Below are 18,443 nucleotides of genomic sequence, written 5' to 3'. Positions count from 1 at the left end.
TCTCCCTCTCAAATAAATAAATAAATCGTAAAATAAAAACATGGCTAATGTTAACAGGTGAGGCCCACGAAGAAGTTTCTGTAACCTGCTCCAGGTCACAGGGCAGGTAAATGGCTGAGTTCTCTGTCCCTCCAGAATGAGCCTACTGCGGTGAGCATCCCCATCTCTTCCCCTCAGTATCTCCAGACCAGCAGTTGCGCTACCAGGAGGCGGCCTACAAACGTGGTCAATCTACGTGAGCCTCTGTGGGAAGAAAGTGGAACACACTGGCCCTGGGTAAAAGATCTGGGTTTGAGCCTCAGCAAGGCCATTACTCACAGGGACACTGTGGCCAACCTCCCTGGACCTCAGTTTCCTCATTTGTAAAATAAGAGGGTTGGACTAGATTTGCGCTCTCTAGTACGGTATACACACGTTTAAATCTAAATTAAGTAAAATGTGATAAAACTAAATATTCAGTTGCCCAACTAGCCACTTTCTGAGGGCTCAACAGCCACACGGGTCTAGCAGTGGCTATGGTAGGGCACAGCACAGACCGGGAACATTTACACTGCTGCGGAAAGTTCTAGGGACAGCTCCTTGCTCGATGGTTCCCCAGAGCTCCTCTGGCTGAGCCAGGCGCCAAGGACCCTCCACGGTGCCCCCACCTGCTGCTGAGCCCCACCCCCGACTCACAGATGATGTGGGCAGAGGCAGCTGGCTCTTCAGGGGCTTTCTTGCCAATCCTTCTGCTTGATCTGCGGACAGGTTTCTCCTGTTTGGCCACCAGGGAGTACTTCTGGGCCAGCGAGGGCTGGTGGCCAGGGGACGACGGCGCAATCAGGCTGCGCCGCACCGACTGCCGGTTCACGCGGGTACCCGTGGGCGTGGAGCAGTTATCCGGCAGGATGGGAGCCAGGACCCGCTCCTGCCACGGGGAGGCCGGAGAGCCCGACAGGTCCTGCGGGCCTGGGGAAGCCTGCGCGATCCTGAGCTTGGAGGCCGACCGGCTTGCTCCGACCCCTCGGCTCTTGGGGTCCTGGGGTGTGGCCATCAGGGAGCTCACGGTAACAGATTCCAGTCTCCCAGCCTCTGGCTTCTTGGGGGTTGATTCCTCCTCTGATATCGAGATGCTGTGGGAGGTGGGAGCTGTGGCTGGAGGGAACAGAGCCGGAGAGGGAGCCTGGGCGGACTCGAGCCGGCCGAGGTGCTGCTCGGCACTCTGGCGCTCGCTGATGCTGATCTCCACCACGGGCACCAGCTGGCCCTCGGCCAGACTGTTTTCAGGCTTTGTGGTCACTGCTGTGGGAGACTCAGGGCTGGACGAAGGGGCAGCGAACGCCACGGTGGCTGCTGCGGCTGCGGCCGCAGCGCGCGTCACCCGCCGCAGGACAGAGCCGTTCTCCCCCACCACCGTGGCCAGCTTCTCCACCTTGTCCTTGCTGCGCAGGTGCCGGGAGCTCAGCTGGCTGCTCCGCGTTTTTCTGCGGGACAACCTGCTGAAGGCAGTGGAGCAGAAGCTGAGACAACCCAACAAGGCAAGGGGCACCCCAAAATCGAGCAGGGCACCAATCTTCCCAGGAGCCACTAGCTTGCATGGAGGATGAATCAGAGGCCTTGGAGGTGGAAGACCAAGGCTCTAGTCCAGGCTTGGCCAACCCCCAGCCGGGACCCCTGGCTGCTCCTCTCTGAGCCTCAGGCTCCTTACCTATAAACTGGGATAACGCCAGACCTCACAGAACTGTTGGGAAGATTAAATTCATACAAGCCTCCCGCTGACTGAGATCACACTGTACCAAGCATCTTGCTGGAGGCTCTATTCACGCTGTCGCTTAATCCAGAAGATGGCCCTGAGAGGCAGGGACCATCCTCCTCACCTTAGAGCAAACTGAGGCTCAAAGGTGGAAAATTAACCCACGGACACCCAGCCGAGAAGGGGCAGAGCTAGGGTGTGAGCTAGGGACTACCTGACCCCAAGACCCAGCCTCTTTACCCCAGTACTCTGCAGCCCACGGTCATTTTCATGGGCACTATCAAATGCAGCAACAGGGGGAGGCCTGGTCCATACCTCTGCTTCCTTTCACCCAAGCAGTAGGTTGGGTTCTCTTTCTTCTCCCACGTCTGGAAATCCTTCCCATTCTCCAAGGCCCAGAACACACACACACACACACACACACACACGTTGGGTTCTCTTTCTTCTCCCACGTCTGGAAATCCTTCCCATTCTCCAAGGCCCAGAACACACACACACACACACACACACACACACACACACACACACACACACACACGTTGGGTTCTCTTTCTTCTCCCACGTCTGGAAATCCTTCCCATTCTCCAAGGCCCAGAACACACACACACACACACACACACACACACACACACACACACACACACACACACACACACACACACACACACACACACGTGCACGACACATGCACACTCTGCACTCCATGGTCTTGGGGTCTTGGGTCATACTTTATTTCCCTAGGACATCTTACCCCTCAGCACGGCCCACATGGTACCCACCACTACTCCTGCTAAGCCTCTGCTCCCCATGAACACCTGAGAATCAACATCTCCTGGCGGGCACCAAGCCTCCACAGAGCCCACCTGCCCCTCCTCCCACCTTTTCCGGATGGGGTCTCTGTTTTCATCCTGAACATAAGAAACCCGTCTCTTCTTCCGTCGGTTCTTCTGAGAAGGTGTTTTGGGCATCAGCTCAGGCTCCTTGCTGAATTCTCTGTTTGGTACAAGGAGAGTGATGTTCGAAGCTGCCCCCTGAACCGCCAGCCCACTCCCCCGACCCAGCTGGCCCCACCCCTTTCCTGGCAGTGACAGGGCAAGCTGGGGTGACCTGCACCAAGCTCTTGTAGGCCATGTGCAAGGCCCCTGCCAGGCATTCAAGGCTTCCTCCCAGAGACACAGAGCAGAGCAAGGCTACCAGGCAAGCCTCTGCAGCCCCATCCTGAGGGTCAGCTCAGCACCACCTCCCCTTCTTCCCATTATCCTAGGGCAGCCCCCAGCACAGCAGGCACTCTGGAGGAACCCCCCGGCAGCCTGTCTTGTGGGTCAGGTAGGGATGTAGGCTGCTATGCCCCCAAGGCACCTCCTGCCAACATGCTCCCCGCCTTTACCTGGTGAACATGCGCTCGGCCTCCTCCTCGATCTCTTCGAGCCACACCAAGTCTTTATTGTCCACATTGCAGATAAACTCCATGAGCTTCTGGTCACACAGCTCCAGCAGGTGAATGGGCCCTGGGGCTGTCGACCCCATGGTGGCTCTGTCTGGTGAAAGCAGACGAGAGGCAGAAGGGTTCAGGGTTAGGGGCTGGGACTTTCTCCAGGGGAAGAGCCTGCTAGGGCACAGTGCCCATCCCCAGCCACAACCACCCAGTACCTGAATCAGAGCCCCTTCCTGCTCACAGCCACCCCCACAGGTGCAAAATCCCAAATGCCAATCCACTAACCTCATTTTTAGAAAAAGAAGGGCCCACCCTTCTTGCTCTTCAAATGCCTTCCCAATCGACCCCCCTACCCACAGCCCACTGTCCCCTTAAGTCCACACTTCCCAGCCAATTCTGGTAGCAACAGTCCTTACGAATGGCCTTTTCTGGGGCTTAAAATGACAAGACATGGCCAACCGCTTTCCTAGATCAGCACAGGACCCCTCTCTACCTGCCCAATCACAGGCCTGTGGGCTCTCCTCTTACTACCTGTGGGTAAGCAAGGGCTAGACACACCCACCCTGCGCTATACACAAGTTGACCCCTGGCATCAGGCCAAAGAACATCAGCTCCAACTGCTTCTTCAAAAGGCCAGTGAACAGAGAGTTCTGCATTCCAAAGGAGTTGGTAAGAAAGTAGGGGTTCAGAGACATGCTCCTCTCCGAAGAGCCCCCTGCCACCTTCTCCCTTAAACTGAAATGCCCTAGACGTGGAGGAGAGAGCATGAGAGGAGTGGATAAGCAGTGTCTTATTTTTAAGAAAATACAAAAAATACAAAACCAATGTCTCTTAATTTCTAAAATAACCCAGCAACTCACGTATCCTCCTTAAGGCTCAGTTATAAAATCATCATCAAAGCCCCAGGCCAGGAAGTGTTCATTAGGGTCACAGCAGGAACTCAGTAAATACCCCTACAGGGGAATGAATGAGTGATGGACATCAGCCATCATAACAGACTGCATGTCTCATGCCATCGCAGTGACCCACCACCCTGATCTACACCCCTAAAATCAAGAACCATGCAGAGCTCAGCCTCCCACCAAAGATGGAAGCTCCTGGTTGGGGGCGCCTGGGTGGCACAGTCAGTTAAGCAGCCAGCTCTTGGTTTCGGCTTGGGTCATGAGCTGAGGGTCACAGAATCGAGCCCCACGTCAGGCTCTGCGCTCAGCTGGGAATCTGCTTGAGTTTCTCTCTCCCTCTGCCCCTCCCCCCGCCGTGCACGCTCTCGCTCTCTCTAAAGTAAATAAATCTAAAAAAAAAGATGGAAGCTCCTGGAAGGAGGGGCTAAGTCACTGATCCCTCGACACCTTATAGAGCTTAACACCAGGTCCTGTTGCACCTTCACAAGACTTCCTGAGGCCTAATTTCCAGGGCACACTAGCCTTGTTCCTCAAGCAAGATCTGCCCTCTATCTGGAAACTTCCTATTTGTACCTGGATCTCAGCAACTCAGGAAGGACCTGACCACCATCACGATCCCATCCATCGATTTCAATTCTCTGCATGGCACTTGGATAACTGTATATCTGTTTACTTACTGCCTGTCATTGCCCACTAAACATTTGCTCCCTCGGGGCAAGCCCTTGTCTGTCTTGCTTGCAGAGGAAAAAGCCCAGAGCCTGGCATAAAGGGAATACTTATTGACTGAATTAATTCATCTGTCAGTTCTACACCTAGAAATAAACATCCTACAGGTACTTCTCCCCCCCAGACACACACACAGAGACACCATTCTACACAGGTTAGGGCACGCCATACACACACGCCATACACACATCCCTCCTAGATGCCAGAAGCAGCACTAATCCGGGTAGGGCCAGTTGGGCAGGACGGCAGAAGCTTTGCGCAGAGACAGCTCTGAAGTCAGCCAATCACAGGCATGGCCTCTGCTGTCATCCCTCCCCGCAGACCCTCTGTCCCAGAGCTCAGCCCTGGCAAAGTGTGGGACCCCAGTTCCAGGCCAGGAAAGAGAAAATTGTTTAAGGAAGCCAAAACCAAAACAAAAAAGCTCTTCACTGAAAAGCTATAGCAAGCAACAGTTTACTATCTTTTTTTTTTTTTTCATTTTTAAATATTTGTTCAAAATACAGTTGGTGAGAGCTTCTTTCACAAAGTGCAAAAAAAAGTGTTTATTTACGCTTCTTCCCTGGAAAAGTTGTTGTTGTTGTTTTAGAGACCTCAGCTTGGCTATTTAAGGGTCACTGTAAGTTAGAACAGAGGTGACTCTGAGAGAGAAAGGAACAGTGTACCACAGAGGCTCCGGGAAAGAACAGCAAAAAAAAATCTCTTTTGCGGGTCTAAGAACCTGTGTGCACACACCCAGGGCACCCAACATCCCACCAAGGGAGAAGAGAGCTCACCTTCCTCTCCCAGTACCTCCCTCACACCACCCACCAGACCAGAGGCCCCACCGGCCTCCTTTGCGATGCCTGTTTTTTGAGGTGTAGGAAGTGGGGCACTTAACCGTCTACCACACCTCAGTGAAGGACGGTCGCGATCATAAATAGCTGCTCTCGCTTACGGAGGCCTGCCTCGATGCTCAGGTGGAGCATCGTTCCATTTAACACTCACCAGGATCTCAAGGATACCCGTGTGCAAATGAGGTAACTGAGGCAAAGAGAAGTTAAGTCAAAGTCACCCAGCAAGTCAGGGGTGGGGCCTGGATTTAAACTGTGCTCGTAACCACAAGCTATGCCGCCGGCTCGATTTCAGTCTCTGAAAGGTGGGCGCCAAGTTTTGGCCCTGGGCACCCGCAGGGAAGGCCACGGCGGCGGGATGGAATTGAACCGCTGACTGAGAAAGTCCTTGAGGAGGGACAAAATGAGGGGCAGCACTGGCCTCCGGAAATGGTCAATTTAAAACGTTGCTAGCTGGGGGGGGGAGGTGTTGAGCAAGGGCTAACTGTACAGAAATGCCATCCGGCATAATCCCGGGTTGGTGTGCGCTTCATGAGCGTCCAGGTCAACAAAGGGCCTCCTAGCACAAAACAGGGTGCAAGGCACCCGACCTGGGGGGGCGGGGAGGATTATTATTCTTCCGGAATCTGCTGACCTAGGTGGAGGGTAAGGAGTCATCTCAGGCCCCAGGACCGAGGCAGGTCACCTCGCCACTTGGAAGAGGTGGCCCGTCCATTTCCAGGCCCCGGGGCGAAGCGGGGTGGTGTCACGCCCCGGGTCTGGAGTTGGCGGGAGGGTAAAGAATCGCCAACCACCCCCAGCCCCGCCGGCCGCCCCGCGCACTCACTCGACTGCACCACGTCTCCTAAATGCTGCTCCGATCCAAGTCCAGCGGCCTCCCTAGCAGAAACCCCCGGCCGGCCCAAACCCTCGGCTCCGGGTCTCCAGGGATCAAGGGTTCGGAGAAGCAATGGGGCGGTGCAGCGCGGCGAAACCTCCGAAATTTCAAAACTGAAGATTCGACCAATCCCCGGCGAGTTTGTCTGGACGCTACAAGACTCTAGACCAATCAGGTAAGAGAAAGCGCCAGCCCGGCCACCTATTAGCTACTTGGGTTGGCAATCTGCGGGACTAAGAGGAGGGGAAACTTTAACCTGCTCAGCTTCCGGGAGCGGCGGCAGGCCGCGGAGGGAGGAAGTCGCGCTGGGGGAGGGATGCGCGCGCAGGGCCTCTTACGCCGGAACTGCAAGCCCCAGCATGCACTGCGAGGCCCCGCAGGGCGGGGAGGTGTGCGGGGGTCCTCTGCGGGGCCAAACCTCAGAACCGTGCTTATGTCGGGAGCTTTACACTTTGCAGTTTCTTAGTCTAGCTGTCTTCTCGATACTGGATGACATCCATCTGCCCTCTCCCATTTTTTGAGAATTAAAAAGAAAATTCTTTGCAAATCGCGCCAGACTTTGTGTTTCTCCAGAGCCCTCTGTCATCTCTTGGGGGGCAGCAGCCTGGGTCCTACCTATCCTGGACCCCGAGTGTTTCTTTGGAACAGTGTTCTCAACCCCGGATACTTTTGCCCCACCCCCCCCCCATTTGGCAATATACAATTATGCTTTCTGGCGGGGGGTGGCGGCGAGGGTCGTGGTGCCATGGCATGTGCCGGGTAGAGGCTAGCCATGCTGTTAAATAGCCTGTAATGCATAGGACAGATACCCCACCCATTCCCCACAAAAAAAACTATCCAACCCCAAATAGCAATACCACCACCGTTGAGAAAGTGCTTTAGTCACTTTACTCTGTGAGTCAGGCTTGCCGTTACCTGTAAAAGAAAGCAATTAAATCTGGAAGAGGTATTCATAGACCAATGTTCATTGCTGCAGCATTATTCATAATAGCCAAGAGGTGGAGGCAATCTAAATGTTTATTAATTGCTGACTGGATAAAGAAAATGTGGTATAGGCATACACAGGAATATTATTCATCCTTGAAGAAAAAAAATGCTGTCCTCTGCTACAACATGGGTGAATCTTAAGGACATTGTGCCAAGTGAAATGAGCCAGTCACAAAAAGACCAATACTTCATGATTTTGCTTATAAGAGGTATCTAAAGCAGTCAAACTCTTAGAAAGTCGAGTGGTGGTTGCCAGGGGCTGGCGGAGAGGAGGGAAAAGGGGAATTATCCAATATAGTTTCTGTTTTGCAAGATGGAAAAGTTTTAGGAATCTGTTGCACAACCATGGGCTTATAGTTAACAATGTGCTTTATAATTACTATACTGTAATGTCCATTTAAAAATGGTTAAGATGGGGACGCCTGGGTGGCTCAGTCGGTCGGGCGTCTGCCTTTGGCTCAGTCATGATGCCGGGGTCCTGGGATCGAGTCCCGCATCAGGCTCCTTGCTCAGTGGGGAGCCTGTTTCTCCTGCTTGTGCGCTCTCTCTCTCTCTCTCTCTCTCTCTGACAAATGAATAAATAAAAAATCTTTAAAAAATAAAAATTAAAAAATAAAAATGGTTAAGATGGTAAATTTTACATGTTTTGGTCAAGATTGAAAAAAAAAAGATGGTTAAGCTGGATCATCTCTCCAGTTCCTATGTTTCTGTGGCATTGCTTTCTTCTGAACCTCCTCCTATGCTGTCTAGTTCCACTGCCTCCTTCAGAGATGTCCTGCAGTGCCCCAGTTTCAACCCCCAAACCATGTTAAAGATTTTATTTATTTACTTATTTGAGAGAGAGAGCGCACAGGAGAGGGGGGAGGGTCAGAGGGAGAAGCAGACTCCCTGCTGAGCAGGGAGCCCGATGCGGGACTCGATCCTGAGACTCCAGGATCATGACCTGAGCCGAAAGCAGTCGCTCAACCAACTGAGCCACCCAGGCGCCCCCCAAACCATGTTAAAGCAAACTGAGAGATGGGAACATGAAGGAGAGTGTGTGAACGGAGGAAAAAGTCTTGTTCTACTCCACCCAGCCCTAGGGGCCTGTGTCTACCCTGCAACAATGTGGAACACAGGGGTGACCAAACAGGATAGTAACAGCAGAACCTTACCTCCAAGCTATCGTTTCCTGAACGCCCAATCTGTGACCATATTTGTTCTGGGCACTCTTCCATGCATTATCTCCCCACAACAGGCTAGAGAGTTTTATCTCCATTTTAACTGATGAAAAAAGTGGGTAAGTAACCTGTTGAGATACCATAGCTAAAGAACTGGAATCAAACCTCGTGTCTCTGGAAGAGCTTGCCTCCTCTTTAGGAAGAATTATTTAAGGGCAGATGTGAGAAAAGAGATTTATTTAAATGCCTTCAAATCACAAAAAGACTACCCTGCAAACTTAAAAAAAAAGGGAAAAAAAGAAAAAAACCTTCTCCCACAAAATCGGCTGCCCCTCTTAATTCAATTTAATAACTTTTGTGCGTCCATGGTGTTCCAGACACTGCTGAGGACACAGCAGTGAGCCTAGCAGATGTGGCCCTGGTCTCATGGAGTTTACAACTGCTGTAAGCAGAGTGGACTATATATCGTTAGAAAGTTGGGAATTAGAGTTGGATTTCTGACAGTGAAATAGAGTAGAAGCCACAGCTAGAGATTAGCATAAAGAAGCCTAGAATGGAATGTTCTGGAAAGCAATGAGGAAGCCTCCTCCCAGATGAGCACTGCAGCCCTCCCCGACCAGATCCTTTGGAGACAAAGGCAGTAGTGCCTGAAATGTGGATTCCCTGTGAGATTAGGAAACCCTCTTAACATCTGCCCCACAGGGGAAACTGGTAGCTCCAGGTCTCTAGAGCAGAGACAGAAAGTCCAGAGATCTGCAACTTGTCCACGAAGACAATTTTAAAACCACATACACATTTTTTTTTTCCTAAAGATTTAATTTATTTGACAGAGAGACACAGCAAGAGAGGGAATGCAAGCAGGGGGAGTGGGAGAGCGAGAAGCAGACTTCCCACCGAGCAGGAAGCCCGACTTGGGGCTCGATCCCAGGACCCTGGGATCATGACCCGAGCTGAAGGCAGACGCTTAACAACTGAGCCACCCAGGTGCTCCCACATACACATTTTTTAAATTGACCTAATGACAGTAAAATGCCATAGCAATTTAATATCTGCCATGACCAATTTTTCTGTGTATCTTTTTTCTCTATCGAGGTATAATTGAGAAATTAAAATTATACATATTTGAGGTGTACCGCATGACATCTGATGTATTTACACATTGTGAAATAATCACTACAACCAAGCTAATTAACATATGCTTCACCTCACATAATTACTTTGTCTTTTGTTCTTTCTTTTTCTTTTTTCTTTTTTGATGGTGAGGACACTTAAGATCCATCCTCTTAGCAAATTTCAAGTACACGATAACAGTATATTCACATAGCTGTACATTAGATCTCCAGAACTTAATCATCTTGCATAACTGCAACTTTGTGCTCCCTGAACAACACCTCATCCTTTCTCCCTCCACAACCCCTAGAAACCACCATCCTACTCTCTACTTCTATGAGTTTGCCTATTTTATATTCCATATATAAGTGAGATCATGCAGAATTTGTCCTTCTGTGTCTTTCTTATTTCATTTAGTGTAGTGTCCTCCAGGTTCATCCATGTTTTTCGAAATGCCTGGACTTCCTTCTTTTATAAGGCTAATTAATATTCCATTCTCTATATACACCACATTTCCTTTTCTTTTTTTTAAAGTATTTATTTATTTGAGAGAGAGAACAGGTGAAAGGAGGAGCAGAGGGAAAGGGTCAAGCAGACGCCCAGCTGAGAATGGAGCCCTATTCGGGGCTCAACCTCATGACCTTGAGACCATGACCGGAGCCCAAATCAAGAGTCGGACATTTAAAAGACTTAGCCACTCAATGTGCCCCACCACATTTTCTTAAAAAAAAAAAAAAAAAATTCTTTATATGTTTTTATTTATTTTTTTAAGTAGTCTCTACACCCAACGTGAGGCTTGACCTCATGACCCCAAGATCAAGAGTTGCATGCTCAGGACGCCTGGGTGGCTCAGTCAGTTAAGCGTCTGTCTTCGGCTCAGGTCATGATCCCAGGGTCCTGGGAACGAGCCCCGCATCGGGCTCCCTGCTCAGCGGGGAGACTGCTTCTCCCTCTCCTGCTCCCCCTGCTTGTGTTCCCTCTCTCGCTGTGTCTCTCTCTGTCAAATGAATAAAATCTTTCAAAAAAAAAAAAAGAGTTGCATGCTCTACCAACTGAGCCTGCCAGGCACCCCTATATATACCACATTTTCTTTATCCATTCAATCATCAACATTCAGGTTGTTTCCATATCTTTGCTAAAATTAACCCATAAAGGTGTTCCTTTATGAGTTAATTTTTAAGATAGGGGCCCAGTTTCGGGGCTCAGTGAGTTAAGCATCTGACTCTTGATTTCAGCTCAGGTCATGATCTCGGGGGCCCTGGGATTGAGCTCCGATGGGGAGCCTGCTTCTCCCTCTCCCTCTGCTCCTCCCCCACACTCAGGCTCACACGCTCTCTCTCTCTCAAATAAATAAAATCTTTTTTAAAAAAGATAGGGGCCCAGTTTCATTCTTTTGCATGTGAATATCCAGTTTTCCCAACACCTTTTATTGAGGAAACTATCCTGTTCCCATTGTGCATTCCTGGCACCTTCATCGAACATTAGTTGACCATATTTGTGTGGGCTTATTTCTGGGCTCTCTATTCTGTTCCATTGGTCTGTGTGTCTGTTTTCACACCAGTACCATACTTTCTGATTACTGTGATATATTTTGGAATCAGGAAGTGCAATGCCTCCAACTTTCTTTTGCTCAAGATTGATTTGGGCTATTTGGTCTTTTGTGGTTCCATATGAATTTTAGAATTATTTTTCCTATTTCTGTCAAGAATGCCATTGAAGGGGCGCCTGGGTGGCTCAGTCGTTAAGCGTGTGCCTTCGGCTCGGGTCATGATCCCCAGGGTCCTGGGATCGAGCCCCGCATCGGGCTCCCTGCTCGGCAGGAAGCCTGCTTCTCCCTCTCCCACTCCCCCTGTTGTGTTCCCTCTCTCGCTGTGTCTCTCTCTGTCAAATAAATAAATAAAATCTTAAAAAAAAAAAAGAATGCCATTGAAATTTGGTAGAAATTGCATTGAACCTGTAGATTACTTTGCATAGGACGGACATTTTAACAATATTAAATTTCCCAGTCCATGAGTATAGGATGTTCTTCCATTTGTTGCCTTTTATTTCCTGTCATCAATGTTTTATAATTTTCAGTGTACCCGTCTTTTACCTCTTTGGTTAAGTTTACTCCTAAGCATTTAATTCTCTCTGTTGCTATTGTGAATTGTATTGCTTTCTCTTTTTTTTTTAGATTTATTTATTTATTTGAGATAGGGAGAGAGCAAGCGGACTCCTCACTGAGCCCAGAGCCTGACCCCGGGCTCAATCTCCGGACCCTGAGGTCATGACAGGAGTGGAAACCAAGGGTTGGACATGACTGCGCCATCCAGGCGCCCCTATATTGCTTTCTTAATTTCCTTTTCAGATGGTTCATTGTTTGCGTATGGAAATGTGACTGAATTTTGTGTGCTGACTTTGTATCCTGCAACTTTACTGAATTTGTCTCTTACTTTTTACAGGTTGTTGCTGCTGTTGCGTTCTTTGTGAGGAATTCAGACATCTCCATTTCTTTAGGGTTGGTTATTGGAAATGTATTGTGTTCCTTTGATGGTGTACTATTTTCTTAATTCTTCATGTTCCCCCACAGCCTTGTGTTGCTCTCCTCTCACTTAAAGGAGCTGTCACCTCTTCCAGACTTTTTGCACTGGCCATTGTGGGGAAAGCCCTTCACCTGAAGATGGGCGTGAGCACGCCGGCTAGATGGGGGTGGTAGCTCCAGCCCTGAGGGAAGCAGTGGCGTGGGTTCTGGGAGGCTCCATCAGCTGAGGTCGGTCTCAGCAAAGACTGTGGGGCTCCTTGGTGGTCAAGGCTGAAGGTGTCCACAGGGGTAGTAAGGGCTGTTAGGGTCCTTTGGCTCTCCCTTCCCCCCAGAGGGTAGGTTGTGGCTTTGGGGATTTCTCTTGGCCCTGAGCTGTGCCACCCTGGGGGAGGCGGTGACACGGATAAAAGGCCTCCTACACCTTTCTCTGAGGCTGTTCCCAATTTTTGTTCTCCGCTGGGTTGCTGCAGCTTCTTCGTCATACTCTTGAGCTCCCCCAGAGCTACTTTTCTCAGTGGGTAGTTGTTAAAACATTGTTTTTGTAGGAGGACAAGGGATGGGCTCTCCTAGTCCTCCATCTTGCTGACATCCCACTTCCATCAATATCCATGGGGTCCATTTAAAAACTACACGAACGAGTTCTTCTTTAACAACAAAAATAAACTTACATTATTTTTTTCTTCTTCAACTCATATTTACATTGTACTTCGTCACATGATTTATCTTAATGTAATATGCTTAAAATTGTGATTATTTTATCATAATTCTCTGAGACAAAAAAAAAATATATATATATATACACACTGAACTTTTTTTCTTGTGACCATAAAGCTCTATGTGTTGAAAATTTTCCTTTGGACTGAGTCATCATTCCAAATTTTATTCGCACATTAATTAATCAAAATAATATAATTACACATTTTGATAAATAATATTTTTAGGGCGCCTGGGTGGCTCAGTTGGTTAAGCGACTGCCTTCGGCTCGGGTCATGATCCTGGAGTCCTGGGATCGAGTCCCGCATCCGGCTCCCTGCTCGGCGGAGAGTCTGCTTCTCCCTCTGACCCTCTTCCCTCTCGTGCTCTCTGTCTCTCATTCTCTCTCAAATAAATAAATAAAATCTTAAAAAAAATAATATTTTTAAATGTCAAAAACACAAAATACATCTTAAAACTTAAAAAATGAATCTCAATTATCTGGATATTAAAATGAATCTCAATTATCTGGATATTAAAATATATATGTATCTATACTTGGATTAATGGTATATTAATGTATCCATTAACATCATTATTTATTACTGTAACGAAACAGGCTTCATATACAATTTATTCCTATTTTTCCCCTTTTTGTTTTTCATGCATTCAAACTCTTGACAACTTATTCATATCAGTAAATAAAAGGACATGGAGATCTGGCTATAGCATATGACATATAACATGTAGCATATCACTCAGTCCTTTGAATTCCTTTTGAGATACAAGCCAAAAATTCCATGGAGATATATAAACCCAAATTATGTGTAATAACTGATCAGTTGATAAGGCCATCCACTTTATGAGTATTTGTGAGGAATTCTAAGGGGAGAAGTGGTGCAGAGCTGGCCTCACTGAGGTGGAGTTGCCGATGGGAAACCATTGGCAGCCATTACCCAGAGCCTGGCAGTGTGATCTACAGCTGCATGCTCAAGAACTTTCTGGAGAATCCAAGAACAACTGGAACTGTTTTCTTTGGTACCTCCAGTTAGCCTATCCAGGTCCTGACCTCTCTGCGGGCTGCCAGCTAATTGAAAACTTTGCAAATAAGACTCCCTGTTTCCAGACTGTCCGAAGTGTTTTACTTTTCTTTTACCGCTCTTAGCCCAGTCACTCTCAAATTACCTTTTGATGCACAAAGACCACTCTCAAGGGCGCCAGGAGATTCTTAAAAGGTATTGTACAGGACAACAATCTTATCATTCATCCAACTGGTATACCTGCACTGAGCACTCTTCTGTCCCGAAGATTCCAATCACCTTGATAGCTCATTTCTTTAAAAAGAAAAAAAAAGATTTATTTATTTTAGAGAAAGAAAGTGCACGCGCATGTGAGCAGAAGGAGGGGCAGAGGAAGAGGGAGAGAGGCAGACTCCCCGCTCAGCGCGGAGCCTGACCCAGGGCTCAATCCCATGACCCTGAGAACATGACCTGAGCAGAAATCAGGAGTCAGGCCCCCAGATAGCTCATTTCTTCTTAGTACTGACTAGCGTTCCATAGTCGGGATGTATCCATTTATTTATGTGTCCACCTGCTGGAGAACATCTCAGTTGCTTCTAGTAGGTTGACTTTTTGCATGTGCAGAGCTGTATTCTTCAAAACCTTCCTCCTCAGGGGTGCCTGGGTGGCTCAGTTGGTTAAGTGACTGCCTTCGGCTCGGGTCATGATCCTGGAGTCCCGGGATCGAGTCCCACATCAGGCTCCCCGCTCAGCAGGGAGTCTGCTTCTCCCTCTGACCCTCCCCCCCTCATGCTCTCTATCTCATTCTCTCTCTCAAATAAATAAATAAAATCTTTAAAAAAAAAACCTTCCTCATCAGAATGAGTTTCAGTTACATCCCATTAAATCCATTATCTCAAATTAAAGCTCTGATGAAATCCATGAAAACAGTGGCTCTCTAGACCTTGGGATGTCACAAGGCAGTAAAATTAACAAAAATGTTTGGTCATCTACATCGGGTTAATTTTACTGAATAAATACGCAGGTTTTAATTTTAAACCTATCTCTTACTGTGATCCTATTATTATAAGATAAGAGACATTTTAACTAAAGAAGTAGAGGGTACACGATCTCCAAATACATCACAGTGAGATAAATACATTCCTGTGTGAAAAAACTCTGGCATTGTTCTATCTGTCTCATTTGCACAAGTCAGTAAAATCCTTGTCTCCCACTGAAGCCAGCCTACGGATCAGCCTCGGGAACCACGGCTTTAAGGAATTGGCCAATGTTACACAGGTTCCTCTACAAGAGAGCCCTTCTGCCTATGAATGGCTCCCTTCAAGAGCCAGGGAGGCCGACAACATTTCCTAGCTGGTAAGAGAAAACAGGGAGGGTGGGGAAAATACATCTTTTAAAGCTGAAGTTAGGAAGAACTTTCTGGGAGAAGGTTTGTGAATTCTATTTCTATATGGTAAAACACTCTTGAGGCCTAAAATCATTTCCTTCTGTGAACGCAAACACACTGGCCCAGTAAGGTCTGGGTTGTACCCTAGAACAAGGGTGTAGACTGCTGCTGTGTGGGCCTCTCACCCTCACCTTCACCTTCAGCAATAAATGGAGAAGCCAGAATTCCTGCTTTTATTTACTCAGTGGCTTTTTGGCAGACTGTCTAATCCCAGACCAAGGTTTTAAAGAGTGCCATAAGATTGCTAGCAGTAGCCACTTGGATAATGCTAGAACTTCTTTTTAAACAATGTTCCAGTTTTGCAAACCAATGTTCCTCACAATTTGTGCATTCCACTCTCTGTCTCTTACATTATATTATCTGACAAAAGATATGCTTAAAAAAAAAACACACCAAACCTTTATCCCCTTGTGGGATTTACTAGGTACATGCAAGTCAGGGTATAATTCCTATCATCCCTTTTGGTCATAGACTGTGCCCATGGGGTGCCTGGGTGGTTCAGTCGGTTAAGCATCTGCCTTCGGCTCAGGTCCTGGGATCAAGCCCCAAATTGGGCTCCCTGCTCAGCAGGGAGTCTGCTTCTGCCTCTGCTCCCCCACCCCCCGCTCTCATGCTCTGCTCTCGCTCTCTCTCAAATAAATAAATAAAAATCTTAAAGAAAAAAAAAAGACTGTGCCCATGTTCTGTTTTATCAATAATGCTGCATTTTGCTATCTCCTACTATATACTCTTCCCCTCTTCTTCTAAGTGGAGAAAATCAATCTAGAGCTCCTCCTGGATGGTAGGGGCGTTCAGGGCACTCCTCAGGCACTGTGTGTTCCTGGAAAACTAGGAACCCTGGAGGCTTTCTGCAGGAAAACAGGAAACCCCAACTGCTTGGAATGTAGAGGGGTTCTTGCCAGTCCAGTCCAGACTTCTCTCCTGGACTGGAAGTTATGCCCAAAGATCTCCTTTCCTCAGAAAAGCTGAAAGAAAACATTCTAAGTGTGAAACTGGGGATGCAAGCACCTGCAGACCCCACAATTTAGACATAGGGCTCTTCCCTGCCTCTGACCAGCCAAGCAGCCTAGTCACTGTTCAAGAAACCCGCAAAATCTCCTCAGGAAACAACCCGAAGTTGCCTCCCCAGAGGTCTGTGGTTGCTGTTCTGCCTGAGATAGCAAACATAATGTGCAGGGTTTGGAAGAAAAAAAATAATAGTAATTTGCAGCTTAGTAATAGTCACAAGATGTAGAACTTCTGCCTTTGTACGCTTAGACATGACATCACAAAGGCAAACCACCCAGAATGGTTTGCAGTTCCCAGGTCCCTAAAGCCACCTCACTGTGATCACACCAAAACCAGCAGGGAATTGCCAGGCACCAGGTGATCAAGAAAGGAAATACCGCAGCTGACTCAATCCCTAACCAATCAGCATGATCCAAGACCCTTACCCTGAATTTTTGCCCTTTAAGAACCCCTGCTTATAAACCATTGGGGCATTTGGGACTTTTGAGCACGAGCTCCCCATGCTCCTGGGTGACGCCACACTAGTAAACAGCCTATTTCTTCTCACTGCAAAAGCTTGGTGTCAGTTTGTATTAGCTTGCTACGCATCAGGTGGACGAACTCTCCTTTGGTTTGGCTAGAGGTGGGCTGAACAAGGAGAAGAAGGTGAAATATGAAGAAAAATAGTTTAGGATTCTAAAGTCTCTGCTATTCTAATAAGCTCTGGTGGGTTCCCACAGTTTTCTCCAAAGGTAAGTGTAGATTATTGGCAAAGCCTTTTTCACTAGGGTACGCTCTGAGGCTCTTAGGGATGTTCTAGAATCCTTCAGGAGAATGTTGTGGAGAGTTCGACGGTCCCTACAATTTAAGCTTTCATCACCATGAGAGCTGTTTCATGTTTCCCGTCTAGATGTTTACATAATAAACATCCAGTTTTCAAAATAAAACAGGGGCTGCTGGCTGGCTCCAGTCAGAGGAGTGTACAACTCCTGATCTTGGGGTCATGACTTCGAGCCCCACGTGGGGTATAGAGATTATTCAAAATAAGTAAATAAATAAACTTCAAAATAAAATAGAATGTAAAAGAAAATGTCAAAACAACATATCCTCATTATAGAAACTTTGAGAAATATAGAACTGGAGGGTGATCACCAGACTCTCACCACCTGATGGCACCATGGCTATATTTCTTCCTATTACTCTGTGTATTTCTCTTAAACACAGCTGTAATCAGGGTGTCCTAACCGCCTTATGTTCTTCTGCTCCTTTTATGCATGTGTGTCTTATCATGCATGAATCTCACTTTTATGGGCTATGAAATCCCTTCTTGTGGGCAGCACATTTTAGTTAAATATTCCCTTTGATGAGTTTGAGGACAATGGGTTTTCGTTTGGTTGTTACTGACTGGAAGTCTACGAAAGTGTCCGTTTTGCCAAGCCTTTGCCTATGTTAGCCATTGTTATGTTTCAGAGTCCTTATTAAGTGAATAGATACAAATAGCGGCTCATCTTTATATCTATTTCTTTTGTTTACAGTGAAATTAAACTCTTTTCCCCAGTCTTTGATTCTACCTTCTATTTTGGTGACATCCTGGTTAAGTCCTTCGGGCAGAACCAGTTAGAATGATGTTTCCCCTCGATGGCCATTTAGAGATTAGCAGTAAATGTTCAAAGGGGGAGCATTCTGCAGAGAATGGGAGAGAGCTAAAACACTCCATTGTGATGATCAAATGTTCTATTACACATATAATTATAAGTAGATGAAATGTCATCTAAAAACGGAAGACTAGAACTTCCCCCTCTTTGTTCTTAGGGTAGTTGTAATTTAGTTCAGCATTACTTATCAGTATTTGACATTGAAGGCTGTCTGACTGGTTTCACTGTTTTGCCACATCGTCCCCTTTCTTTGCACCTTTTCATTTATTGGCATCATAAATTCTTTTGCAGATCATTTATGTTTGGTTTATGTTACTAACACCCATTGGATATGTTAAGGCATTACTCATTGAATGTTGATG

General features: G+C 47.5%; 1 protein-coding gene across 8 annotated transcripts in view; it reads right to left on the bottom strand.

The window, feature by feature from the left end:
- LOC113915045 (inner centromere protein) overlaps positions 1-18,066 on the bottom strand; it is a 40,059-nt gene extending 21,993 nt beyond the window's left edge. Inside the window, exons 1-5 of one of the 8 annotated variants that reach the window (XM_027580735.2) lie at positions 17,998-18,066; positions 14,254-14,307; positions 3,120-3,270; positions 2,612-2,725; positions 676-1,475 (exon numbers count right to left, since the gene is read on the bottom strand). In XM_027580735.2, the coding sequence (XP_027436536.2) occupies positions 676-1,475; positions 2,612-2,725; positions 3,120-3,270; positions 14,254-14,305 (1,117 nt within the window). In that variant the 5' untranslated portion in view covers positions 14,306-14,307; positions 17,998-18,066. Of the gene's footprint in view, positions 1-675; positions 1,476-2,611; positions 2,726-3,119; positions 3,271-3,452; positions 3,751-6,451; positions 6,590-14,253; positions 14,308-17,997 lie in introns of those variants that run through there. The other 7 variants (XM_027580736.2, XM_027580738.2, XM_027580741.2 and 4 more) reach the window with 7 other exon arrangements.
- Between the last annotated feature and the right edge of the window lie 377 nt (positions 18,067-18,443).

The sequence above is a fragment of the Zalophus californianus genome, chromosome 11, assembly GCF_009762305.2.
Source record: "Zalophus californianus isolate mZalCal1 chromosome 11, mZalCal1.pri.v2, whole genome shotgun sequence".
Classification (NCBI taxonomy): domain Eukaryota; kingdom Metazoa; phylum Chordata; class Mammalia; order Carnivora; family Otariidae; genus Zalophus; species Zalophus californianus.
The sequence above is the reverse complement of the archived record's forward strand: the minus strand, read 5'-3'. Positions and strand labels throughout refer to the sequence as shown.